Genomic DNA, 12835 nt, shown 5'->3' with positions numbered 1-12835 from the left:
GGCACTCTGGGGCAAGTTTGTTCCAATAGTTAATTACCCTCCCTGTTAAAACTGCATACCTGAATGTGTCGAGCTTCAACTTCCTTCCGGGTGCGGGCTCTGGTGAGACAGAGGGAAAATTTTTGCCCCTTAGCAAAGGGTTGCTGTACAAGGGTGATTTAAGTAATAACTATTCCAGGATCGTTTCCCACGTGGCCGCTCGTTGGGCGGGTGGGCAGCAAGGTTATGGCAGAACAGAGAATGTTGTAAGCAGTATCAGAAGCGGAGCCCATGGACCTATGAAAAGGCAGAGAGGGGCAGGCAACTGCCCCCCTTACTCCATAGGGAATGACACCCGACTTGTGGTCTGGGGAAATTGCTGCCTTGGTAAACATCCAGCCCAACCGTGGCTAAGCCCTGAGCATTGTCTCTGGGATGAGTCAGCCCACAATTGCCACACATGATCCCCAATAAGCAAACAAAACCTTCCTTGGGGGGGGTGTGTGTGTCAGATATAAGGTTGTAACTGGGCTAGGTCAGCAGCTTTGAGTCACTAATGCAGCTGCTGCCTCCTAGCGGCCCCTGTGGGAAGTGCACCCCTGCCGGCTGCAAAGCTGCCATTCAGAGCTCCATTCCTTGCTCTGCAGCTGGGCCTGGCTCTCCCAGCTGTAACCCGTGAGGGAGGATTTTGTTTTTCAACCGTGTGAACACCTGCTCTGCATAAAGAAGGGTCTCCCAAGCCAGCAGCGCAGCTGCTAGTGTTGCAAGGAAACCAATTTTGCTGTTTGATCAGGAGAGCTGTCCCAGCTGTGTGAAACGGCTCAGGAAATATGCCAAAGGGATGGGAGAGGGGGGAGTGAAGTGTCTAAACCAGCTCAGAGAGTGCGGAGGAAAACCTCTGTCCTCCAAGCTGTGAAACACTTTCAAAATAGTCACAAATTTCAGTTCCCAGCCACGCCCCTGAGGCAGCAAGAGGGGAAGTGACTTGCCAAGGCTGTTCAGCGACTCAGGAGGTAAGAAATGGCTCGGTGACTAGGGCACTAACTCAGCACAGGAGAGGCCCACATTCAATTCCCTGCTGTGCCTCAGACTGCCTGTGGAAAACTCACTTAACCATGCTGTGCCTCAGTTTCCCCATCCCTAAAACAGGGATACTAGCACTGCCCTGCCTCACAGGGGTGTGTGTCAGGATAAATACATTAAGAATTGTGAGGGGCTCAAATACCTCAGGGATGGGGCCCTGTAAGTACCTAATATAGGTAGAACCCAGGGGTCCTGGCTCCCAATCTTCCCTACTCTTACAATATGAGGAAAGATTTTTCTAAAATGTGCAGGTTCAGTCTCAAGGAGAGAAGACTGAGGGGGAGTTGATGACAGTCTTCAAAGCTGTTCTAAAGGGGACAGGGATCAGTTGTTCATGTTCCCTGACGGTAGGACAAGAAGTAACGGGCTTAATCTGCAGCAAGGGAGTTAGGTTAGATACCAGGAAAAATGTCCTGCCTCTGAGTTAGTTACGCTCTGGAATAGGCTTCCACGGGAGGAATCCTGTCTTTGGGGGCTTTTATGAATGGATTGGCCCAACATTTGACAGGGCCAGTCTCAGTTTACTTGGTCCTACCTCAGCATGGGGGGCTGGACTAGATGATTTGCGGAGCTCCCATCCAGCTCTACGCTTCTGTGATCACGTTTCCTCCCCTGAAGCAGAGAAAGGAGCCAAACGCTCAGGGATTCTTTGAGCGTACGGTGGTACATTCTTTGTCCTTCCCTAGAGTGTAACGACGCTCTAGGGAAGGACAAAGCGTCTGGTTACACCCTTGCCATGTATGAGTCAGTCTCCAAATTTGGAAGAAAATGCAACTAGGTGCAGAGAATGCAGGGAACTGGCCATGGATGGGTATTTTGCCTATGAAAGATCAATGAATCACACTCCTTCCTAACAAAATCGTGCTGCTCCTTGAGGTAGGGAAAGGAGGCTAGTGGATAGAGCACAGGCCTGGGTGTCATGAGACCTGGGATCCCTGGGTCCCTGACCTGCTGCGTGACTTCGGGGCAAGTCCCTTCTCCTCCCAATGCCTTGGTTTTCCCATCTGTAAAACAAAGGTCATGATACTGACCTCCTTTGGAAAGCTATTTGAGACCTATTGTTGAAAAGCCCTAGCTAAGAGCAATTATATACAGGAGTCACTTGCCTACTGCTGAAATGCAGCCACCACTGGGCTGGAATGTGACAGCTCAAGACAAAGTTAAAAGGGCATCCTAGTGAACTAATCCCATGGGGGGACAGATGGGTGCGGGGGAAGCAAGACTCATCTCTTACCAGAAGCACCAGTGGTCTCTAAGGCACATTTGTGGCCAGGAGAGACATTAGAACCTTCTGGGATCAGAACTGGCTGATAAAGAAAAGTCCCAGGCAGACAAAGCCCTGGTCGGAGCCTTTTATTTCAACATACAAAGTACAGGGATCTCAGGTTGCTGGCTTGGTAGGGGCAGAACTGGCTGAGAAAGGAGCCTAGTGGTTACATTACTAACACAGTCACCATGTGGTCATCACCCTCTCTGCGACAGCAGCATTCACTCGGGAGTCCCGGGGCTCTCTAGGGTAATGCCAGCTCCCCCACAACATATCATTCCCAATCTGAAGTTGGGGGGAGCCTAGGGCTTTTAAGCAGGACCTTCCAATGACCTCCCTCTACCTTACTCAAACTCCATTAGGTGGCCCGTGCACAGATCTGAGTCCAGCTGGGGGTGGCTGAAGAACCCAAGCTGAGCTGGCTGGCTGTACACGCAGGGAGGGAGGCTGCCCCCGCCCCCTGTCACACTCCAGGGGGCAGCTCCTACACTGGGGTTGACCTTGCAGTGCAGTGCCCATTCACCCAGTGCTGCACCCCCCGCACCCCACCCCAATTAGAGTAAATGGTGGTGTTGACTTGCTGCTCCCAGAAGCATGATTGGCGTTCCAGACCTGAGCCACCAGCTCCCTGCTCAGCCCCCCTCTAGCACGCGCTGGGAACAGAATTTAGCTCAGTGACAACTGTGGCTCCAGCACTGACCCAATCTGAGGCTCCTACATCATGTGCCCCCCTAGGCTGGTTCAGGCCCACCAGCTGAGACAGGAACAGGTTCTGGGTCAGCAGCAGTTTTCTTCTTTGCCTCCTCCTTGAGCTGTTTCTTCTTCAGCTTGAGCTCCTTGCGCTGTTTCTTCTCCATCTCCTGCACCAGCTCCTGGAATTTGGCACTGCGGTAGTCCACCTTGTGGCCAAAACGCTCCTGGGCCTCGGCCAGCAGCCGCTCCCGCTGAGCCTTGTCCTCCCGCTCCTTCTCCTTGCGTGCCGCCTTCTCCCGCCGCCAGTCCTCGATCATCTGCGGCATCTTGGCCATGTTGGCGGCAATCACCTTCTCTCTGCGGAGGGCAAACAAGCCAGCAGTGAGACACCCACCACAGGGGGGAGACTCTTTGTTTCTCTACTGCCACCGCTGCTCCCAAGCCTTACACTGTAATTTGGGGTGGGGTGACAGGTCACCATTCCCTTTCCCCGAGGGCAGGTCTTGGGCCTGGAGACCTTGCTCATAGGAGTGGGGCGGGAGCATTTCCTAGAGCAAAGTGTTGGGGGGGGAGGGGATGGTGTCACACCCCAAATAGGGGTCATCACCCCAGGACTAGGGTTAGGTTCCAGCATCTCTCCCACCTCTGGAGTAGGGTCCTCCCTCCTCAGGAACTGGGTCAGGTTTTGGGGTCCCTGACCCCTCCATGACTAGGGTCCTCCCCCTCCCCCTCCCCCAGGCATGAGTCAAGTTTCAGGGCCCCTTCCCACGGCAGTCAGGACCCAGACTTCCGGCCCCCAGGTCAAGCCCCCTCCGCACCTCTCTACCCGCTGCCTCTCCTCCTGCTGCTCCTTCGCGTCCAGCGCCGCCTCCATCTCCCTCAGCCCGGGGAACCACTCCCTCTCCTCGGCCTCCAGCTCCTGCAGCTTCTCGGGGCTGGGCCAGAGCCGGGCCGGGTCCACGCCGGAGGCCGAGCCGTGGCGCCCGTACAGCTTGGCCTCGTAGGCGGGCTGCAGCTGCCACAGGGGCGTGAGGGGATCGCCGGGGTCCGGCCGGTACACGCCGCCCGGCTTGCGCCGCGGGGGCGGGGCGTGATAGGGGCGGGCGGCCGGGAGCGCGGCCCGGAGCAGCCCCAGCCACGCCCGCCGCATGGGCGCCGCCATCTTGGCTGGTCACGTGACCTCACGGGGCGGGTCCTGCCAGCGGTCGCGGGGGCTGCCCAGAGACGTGCCTGACACACCGCCCTCCACTGACCGGAAGTCGGGCGATGGAGGCCGGAAGTTGGTTTGCGGGAAGGCGCAGAAAGACCGGAAGTGGGGCGATGGAGGCCGGAAGCGGGGCATTTGGGGGTCAATGGGGACCGGAAGCGGGGTATTTGGGGGTCAATGGGGACCGGAAGCGTGGCCTTTCGGGGCAGTGGGGACCGGAAGTGGGGCTGAGGGAGTCAGGGCACCGGGTGGGGGAATTTACCCCCAAACTGAGGCCTCTCCTCCCCATGCCCTGGAAGCAAGGCGGTGCCGTCGCCTGGCGTTGTGGTGCTGAGTTGAGACGAAGGCCACGAGTCAAACTTGGCGCCGAGCCGGTGTCACGTCCAGGCGACGTGTCGTCAGGTTGCCCCCGTAGGGCAGCCACCTCCGAGCAGCAAAACACCGGGACAGCCAGGCTGGGCCGGAGCCCCCAGAACCGGCCAGCTGGCAGCGTGTGCTCTGCACCCTGACTCACAGATCTCCCCGGCCAGCCCCCGCCACGAAGGGACGACCCCGGGAGAACCTGACAGGTGGCAACATGCCCTTCCCCCCCCCCGGCAGGGTTCCATTTACATTAGAACACGGCATGAGCTCAGGCCGGGGCACTGGGTCAGAAAGTGGCCTTGGCATGACATGCGAGCACCCAGGCAATGGGATGGCGTGGGCTGCTGTCTGAATGGGGCACCAAGATGAAACACCATCACCTCGTGGCACAATGGTGTCACAAGAAACAGCATCGGAGGGACACCGAGCACCTCACAACACGGGGGCCTCATGCAACAGCACGCCATTGAAATGAAACAGCCATGCACCATTACGGCCTCCTGCCACGTCCTGGCTGCGACGCACCGTGTCCAGATGAAATACCAGCTCGCCAGTGTCTAGTTGAATAGTCGATGCCCCACAACGCTGCTAAACTGTGCCTCGCAAGACGATGTGACAATGGCACGTTGCAATGTTGTGTTGTTATGCTGACCCCCAGCTGATGCCCTGCGATGCAAACTGGCAGCGTAGTGCCAAAGTATGTCACATCAAGAACCAGCATCTCAGGGTCTGAGATACCAGTGTGTTGGAGTATTCCAGCCTCAAGGAGAAATGTGAAGGACTTTAACCTTTATGACTTCACGAAATGTCACCATGTCATATCTTGTAACCTGATGGATACACTTGATTCCGACCTGGGATTGCAGTTCCTGCCATGAGCAGCTCCTAGGTGCAGCTCCTGCCACCTCAGCCAGGAAGAAAGATACTCCCAAGCTCAGCACAGCTGGTACCAGCTTGTCTCAGGAAGTTTACCGGTAAGGCCCCTATTCAGGGAACCCCAGAAAAGTTTTGTGTTGCACTTCTTCTGCTGTAACACACAGGAGAGATGCACATGCACACGCACCCCCACATACACACCTATACCTACCCACCCCCCCCACCCCCCCACACACAGTTGGGCCTTTGCAAATGGGTCATCAGCTCCACTCTAGCACCCTGTGTATAGCATCATTGGAGCTTCATCCTACGCCGTTCTAAGAGAAAGTGATGTCACAGTGGCAGTGCAAATCCAGTGTGAACTGTCAGGGCGTATCTACAGTAGGAAATTTACCGGCATAACTATACAGATATAATTATACTGTTATAGATCTACCCACATAACTCCTGCTTCCAAAGCGACATAGCTAAACTGGAAAAAGATACCCTCCTCTTTAGGAATAAGAGTCCCTGAACAGGTTTCAGAGTAACAGCCGTGTTAGTCTGTATTCGCAAAAAGAAAAGGAGTACTTGTGGCACCTTAGAGACTAACCAATTTATTTGAGCATAAGCTTTCGTGAGCTACAGCTCCGTCCCTGAACAGGGAGTTATATGGGGAGAGCTATAGCAGTATAAGTATAAATTAATAGATTATAAAGACAGATTGGACCTCTATGATCATCTTGTCTGACCTCCTGTATAACCCAGGCCATAGAATTGTCCTGAATTAATTTCTTGTTGATGTAGAGCATCTCTTTTAGAAAAACATCCAATTTGATTTAAAAATGTACAGCCTTGGAGAATCCACCACAAGCCTTGGTAAATTGTTCCAATGGTTAATAACCCTCACTGTTAAAAATTAGCATCTTATTTCCAGTCTGAATTTGTCTAGCTTTTCAACTTCCAGCCTTTGCTAGACCTTTGACTGCTAGATTGAAGAGCCCAATATCAAAGTTGTGTTCCCCAGGCAGGTACTTATAAACTTAAATGCTGGTAAATTTCCCCAGGTAGATGAGCCTTTAGTATGTTGATTTCCCTTCCTAGATATTTCATTCTTCGCTTTTCTACTTCCTTTAAGGTTTTCTTCCTTCTCCCTATTATGAAACTAACAATGGAACAATGGCTTTCCCCTCCTCCTCCCCACACCTTATTCTGAGCAGCCTCTGGAAAGCTAGGTCGAGTTTTATGAGTGAGTTTTATACACATATTGGGCTGTGGGAACAATTATTTCTCCCCATAAAACCCAAACTGACATGCAGTGGTTTGTTTGCTTTGAGCCTGATGACTTTTAATGAGACACCAGAACTGCTGTGCTGGAAAAATTGTGCCTTTCTATGGGAGTGTAATACTAATGATCCCTTTGCTAAGCTGATCCAAACTCAGACTCCCCCCCGCCCCCCCGCAGGTCTATAATTGGGGTCTGATTGCCACACAGCCCCCTCCAAGTCAGTGTTAACTCATGACAGGAATTTTCTCGCACTCAGTTTACTTGTACTGGTTTTAAGTGCTGGAATTAGTTGGGAGGAGGGTGGGCACCCGTGGTCGTTAAATATCCCAAGGCACTTTTCCTAAAAGTCAAGGTGTTGACCCTGGTGTCCTGGCCTGTATCCAGCTTTGGTAATTAAATTCTGCCTCCCTAACTTTCTGCACTGTTGTTTCAGTTGCAAATGTTATTGCTATCTGAAGATGTTTTGCGGGGTTGCCATGTGAAGCTATGTGCTGTCCCCACCAGAGGTGGCTGCATTTCAGCAGCCAGTGAATGAGCCCTGCATATGCAGCTTGGCACCTTCAGGTGAAAGATGGTTCTGAATGATACTGTGACAAAAATTGGAGGTTTCCTGGGGCTTTTGGAGTTGTGGCTATGCGGCACGTTGGGATACCATCAGGAATTCTAGCTTATAAGGCCAGAAGGGACCATTATGATCATCTAGTCTGACCTCCAGCGTAACACAGGCCAGAGAGCTTCCCTGAATTAATTCCTGTTTTCAATTAGAGCCTCTCTGGTAGAAAAACATCCAATCTTGATTTAAAAATTGCCAGTGAGGAATCCATCACCACCCTAGGTAAGCTGTTCCAATGCACTAGTGCGTGGATCCTCCTTGTTCCCAAAGCGCCAATAGCCTGAGCAAAAGAAGTCACTTCATTAGCCATAACAGTACAGGGCATATGACACATGGCAGAACAGTCCTGATTCCATCCAACAGAGGGCAAGAGGATCAGAGAACTATCCCTGTCGCCCCCTAGTGACAGAGATATGGGATCTTATTAGTGACTGGAAAATGAATAATAATTCATAGCTCTTCTATAGCACTTTTCAGCAATGGAGATCTCAAAAGCACTTCACAATCTTTAAAGTATTTATCCTCACAACCCATCCATGAAGTAGGGAAATATTATTATCCCCGTTGTACAGGTGAGCAACAGAGGAGAGGCCACATGACATGCCCAAGAGATCTGTGACAGAGCAGGGAACTGAACCTGGCTTGCCAAAGTCCTGAACCCCTGCCCTAACCCCGGGACCATCCTACCCAACAGCTAGCAGGGAGGACAAAGGCAAATCTGACACTGTTATCCCTTCATCTAGCTCAGCCTCCAGCCCCTAATCTGGCACAACCGGAGCAGTTTCCAATGGTGCCATTTCGAGGCCACGTTATCTTTTGTTTGCTTCTCTTTCCCCTGCTCTTTATACCCTTCAGCCGTCAGCCTCTGGCAGAGCTTTCCCACCAGCCGTGATCCGGCACCGGCTCCCCGAATAGCGTTTGCCAACTTTAAACTGCCTTTTACTTAATTGTTTCACTGGCATCCCCTTCCCCTTTCTCCCCAGAGAGGGAGCGAGCCGGGGAAGCTTAAGAGCCACACTAATGACATAATGTTCCCTGCTGAATTGCACGTGGTGGAAGAGAATGGAGGACAAATTGCTTTCTTCACTTCTCCCTGGTTCCCCTGCTTTCTCTGGCTTCCCCTGCCCTGGCCCCCTCTAGCTGGGCCGAGCCAGAACACTATAAGTGAAACTCAACGTCCCTTTTTTCAAGCTAATTAAACGCCTTGGTTCAGATGAGTGGATTTGTCAGTGGCAGGAGCGCGGCCGGCTGGGGCTTTCTTCCCCCCCCCCCCCCCCCCCCCGTCCCTCCTTTGCTCGCTCTTGCTCTCTTTAAGCCTATTTGTTTCCTGTCAGTGCCTGTCTTCAGAGACCCCCCCTTCTCTGAAACAAGACGACATTTTAATGGCTTCTGGCACTGGCAGACAAATAACAAAACTCACGTCAACTCTTCGCAGACAGCTCCCCCCATCTCCCGCACTTGACGGGCTTCCCCTGTGGACCTTTCTACTGGCTGTGCTTCGGCCTGCGTCACCTCCATTCGGCCCGAGTGAGGAGCAGCAGGGCCAAGAGAGACAGATAAAAGCCACGCGGGTTGGGGCAGGGAGGGCCAGCTTGGCACGGGCTTTGGTCCTTCGTACCTGAGCCTGCCTGCCTGCTGCCTTCACCTCAGATTCTTTCTCTGAATCTTTCATCAGCGCCACAGCCCCGTGAGATGAAATATTTACTAGGCATGCGGGTTGATCTGCGGCCAAGTAGCCCCCAATGACGGCGACGGGAACGTAGCGAGGCTGGCTCCTTTCCCCCTAATTAGGGAGTGGGCTGCATTTCCCAGAACAGGGACTATTTTTGGGGGGTGGGGTGGGGGGGGTCTACCTAACTTCAGGCACTTGGGGTCAGACTCTAGCTTTTGTTTTGTGTGTATGTGTGTGTGTGTGTGGGGGGGGCGGTTCTGAGTCCCCTATGCCAGATCTCCTTGCAACCAGAAAATCCTCTAGATGACCCTGAGTTCGGTTGTGGGGTCACACGCGTTGAATTACAGAACTACAGGGGCCTCCCTAGGCTGAAGCAGAACCAAGCAAAGCATTTCTAGACCATCCCGGACAGATCTTTGTCTAATATGATCTTGAAAATGTCCAGGGATGGGGGTTCCTCGTGAAAATGCAGTTGAACCGGAAATAGGGGTGGGACTGGGCTCTGGGGGCCCTTTATAAAGGGGAGCTGCTGTCACATGGCCAAGGTCAAGGCGTGACCTCCAGGGATTCATAAGTCTAGTTTATTGGAGAGAGCTGTGGTCAGGAAGGGGGTGCTTTGTATGAGCTGGGAAGGGCTGCCCTAGATTTTGAACGTACCCTGGGGAAAGGAATGTGGACTTCGGCTTGAGCCTTCGGACTTTTTCTGGATTGCTCCTGTGGCTGGACCTGCCCCCGGGCTCCCAAGGAGGAGCAGGGAGGGGTGGGTGGGTGTATCAGGGTGGCACGGATGGTGGTACGTGATGACTGAGCCCCGCCATTATCCGACTTCACTTTGCACTGGGGTAAATTATTTCTCTGATTCCAGTGAAACTGGCTTGATGTTAATTCCCATCCCCAGTGTGTGCACGCAGAATGGCAGAGCGTACAGGCCTCAGCTGTACATTGGCAGCAGAAAAGGAGCAGAAGATGATGGGAAAAGATGTCTGTCTGGTTATGGGGTCTGGGGGGCAGGCTCTGATCTGGGGGAGGGCAGAAGAACAGGTTGTACAAGTGTAAATTCTGGCTCTCCTGGGTTATTGTAATGCAGCGGAGAATTGGCGCAAGGAGCTCCTGGGGCCCCTCTCTGATTCTTACTGATTCAGGTGCCATCTCTTGGAAGTGCTTGAGGTGACAGGCAGCAGAGTTCAGTGGTTAGAACACTAGCTTGGGCGTCGAGGACACCTGAGTTCTGTTCCTGACTCCAAGCGACTTTGGGCAAATCACGGCCTCTCTCCTGGGCCTCAGTTTCCCCATCAATAAAACGAGGGTAATGACCCTTCCCGCCGCTTGGGGGTGAAAACCCTCTGGTGTGTGAATTGAAATAAGTGCTGCCATTCTTAATTTATTTACCGACTGACACACCTGGCAGTCCCTTCCCTTTGCCAGCGGCTGGGATGCAGCCTCCTCTGGGGTGAGCCATGCCAGGGGCAGGAAGCGAGGCAGACAGCTGGATCCAGCTGAAATGGAGCAGGGGGCGTGTAGAGAGGCAGGACTGAATTCGGCAACAGCCCTGAGTCTTGCCAAAAGTGCCAGGGGATTTTTACTAGTCCTGGGGGCTCAGGGCATGAGCTAACTGGTTGCTTGGCAATCAGAGGGTGTTGGCATTAAAAGCTCCTTCCCTAGCCCATGAGCAGCAGCCCTGCTGGGAAAGCGGGCACCCTGCTTCTGGCTGGCAGTATCACAAGGGGGTCTTCTCCCCGCTGTGTTCCTGGATGTGCTGGAACGGGGGGGCCCCGAGTAGCTTTCGTGGGGATTGGACATGGCAGGCAGCCACAGTGCTGGGCAGGGAGCAGGCCGGGGGAGGCAGATGGTCGGCTCTGGCATGGTAGCCAGGACATTTGGTAACGTTGCAGACTGCACTCTGCATCCCCCTCCCCTTCCCCTTCATCCGCCAAACAGGCGGCAGCTCCCAGGCTTTGGAGCCAGGATCAGCCTTCTGGTGCCCCGAGAGAGACCGGATCCCAGCTCCTCCTGTGGAGCTCCCTGGTGAGCCAGTCTGCCCATGCTCCAAAGCCCAGCTCCCCAGGAAGCCAGCGCTCCAGTGCCCTGGGCTACCATCTGCAGGGAGCGTGCAGCCAAAGGCGAGGCGGGGGCGGGGCGAGAGACATGGAGGAGCTGGAATTTCCTCATTCCCTTTGCGTGATGGGAGCCTGGCTGCTTCGGGGCGTGCCAGAGCTAGGAGTGCCCTCAGCAAGACATGCTTCTCCTCCCCCCAACAATGCATCCGCCCTGTCGGGGGGCGAGGGGGGTGTGCGGGTCCGTCTCCCTGGCCCTCACACTTCAGCCTTACCGGTGTAAGCATCCAGCTGTGGGAGCCCACCAGGCCCTGATCTGACTAAACTCTGCTGTACTACAGGAGTGCTTAGAAGGCCTGAATGAGATCAGGGCCGCCATTATGCTGGAGTTTGCATAGGCCCCTGGCCGAGCTCAGGGCTGGGCCGTGCTGGAGCTGGAATGGGTCTTTCTAGCGCTAGCTCTGATTCGATAGGGGGCTGAAAGCAGAAGTGGTGGTGCACAGAGCTAACTGCCCAAGTACATCCCGAAGGTTGCAGAAGGGATCGCGCTCTGGGTGGCCAGCTCCTCCTGCGCCTCCCGCCCTGCGGCTACACTTCCGTTTTTAGCACGTTTGCTCAGTCAGAGCTAGTGTGGGTATGTCTCCTCGAAGTGGAAATTCCATCATCCAGATCCCGTGTAGACGTACCCACCGAGTGAGACATGCTCCTTGCCCGGAAGAGCTTATCAAGTGAATGAACAAGACAAAGTGCAGGAGGGGAAACTGCGGCACAGAGTGGGTCAGTGACTCGCCCAAGGCCACCCAACAAGTCAGTGGCAGAGCCAGGAATAGACTCCAGGGCCAGTGGATATGTCCAGGTCATTACAACCCCTTCACTCCCCCCACATAAACACATTATGTTCCCCACAGTGCTTCGGTCAGGCCTTGTTCTGAGCAGCCCGGTGACAAATCACTCCTCGGCGGGAAGTGACGTCAACCTTCTAGATCCTGTGTGGCCCCCTCGCCAGTGGTGTGGCCTCCAAGCCCATGGCTCCATGCCCGTGGCTGAGCATGTTTACTCCCCCTCAGGCTGTAAGCTCCCCTTGCTGCCAAGCCATCCAGGCAGGTGTCAAGAGGCCGCTGAACAGAGATGGCCGCAGGACAAGGGGGCGCCGGGCGGTGCGTGGGAATTGGGGAGCAAACAGGATCACAGGGTGTGTGCAGGGGGATGGTTTCATGGAGTCCTGCACGCACAAATAAAAGCCCGGCTGGGGGAGGGGGCATCCGGGCCTTAAGCGGCCTGTCCGGATGGCATTGGTCCCATTGTCTTGGCAGATGTGTTTGCGTGGGCCTGTCCCAACCCCAGTGCTTCTTGTCTTGCTGCTGGGATGACAAGCTAGATCAGGGGATGTGGTGAGGGGCTGTGTATCCCAGAGGCGTTGGGGGGATCTCTGCGGAGGTGCGGGTTGGGACATTCATTTATACTGAGACACAGGGTGATGGGGAGCGGCAGAGTCAGGCCGAGGAAGCCAAAGTGCAGAGTGAGCTTCTCAGTGCAGCCCTGCTAGTGCATCGTGATCCTGACCCACAGCCCACCCCCACCCCCCACTATCCCAGCCCTGAGCCCCACCCCCAGCTCTGTCAGTGCCCCTCACTCCCGACCAGCAGCCCCCACTGTCCCAGCCCTGGTCTCCTCCATACACACCGCTCTGCCGGTGCTCCTCAGTCTCGACCCAGAGCCCCTGCCATCCCAGCGCTGAGCCCCACACCCAGCTCTGCTGGT

At 54.6% G+C, this 12835-nt stretch overlaps 1 protein-coding gene and 1 long non-coding RNA gene across 2 annotated transcripts in view; one reads left to right on the top strand and one right to left on the bottom strand.

Annotated features, from left to right (window-relative positions):
* Positions 1 to 2400: 2400 nt before the first annotated feature.
* GADD45GIP1 (GADD45G interacting protein 1) lies at positions 2401 to 4331 on the bottom strand. Its single transcript, XM_007058232.4, has 2 exons — positions 3841 to 4331; positions 2401 to 3379 (listed from the first exon to the last, which is right to left on the bottom strand). The coding sequence occupies exons 1-2, from the start codon at positions 4182 to 4184 to the stop codon at positions 3061 to 3063; spliced, it is 663 nt and encodes a 220-aa protein (XP_007058294.3). The 5' UTR covers positions 4185 to 4331; the 3' UTR covers positions 2401 to 3060.
* A 4-nt stretch (positions 4332 to 4335) lies between these two features.
* LOC119564799 overlaps positions 4336 to 12835 on the top strand; it is a 29041-nt gene continuing 20541 nt past the window's right edge. Inside the window, exon 1 of the long non-coding RNA XR_005223649.2 lies at positions 4336 to 5566. This is a non-coding gene — a long non-coding RNA (uncharacterized LOC119564799). The remainder of the gene's footprint in view (positions 5567 to 12835) is intronic.

The sequence above is a fragment of the Chelonia mydas genome, chromosome 20 (genome assembly GCF_015237465.2).
Source record: "Chelonia mydas isolate rCheMyd1 chromosome 20, rCheMyd1.pri.v2, whole genome shotgun sequence".
In the NCBI taxonomy this organism is placed as follows: Eukaryota; Metazoa; Chordata; order Testudines; family Cheloniidae; genus Chelonia; species Chelonia mydas.
This window is presented reverse-complemented; position numbering and strand designations above follow the sequence as displayed.

Bases quoted from the DNA above. Each gene is read 5' to 3' on its own strand.
- GADD45GIP1 (XM_007058232.4), bottom strand. From the start codon at position 4,184: ATGGCGGCGCCCATGCGGCGGGCGTGGCTGGGGCTGCTCCGGGCCGCG. The intron at 3,380-3,840 runs GTGCGGAGGGGG...TGCCCTCCGCAG, and splicing joins GAGAGGCAGCGGGTAGAGAG to AGAGAAGGTGATTGCCGCCA.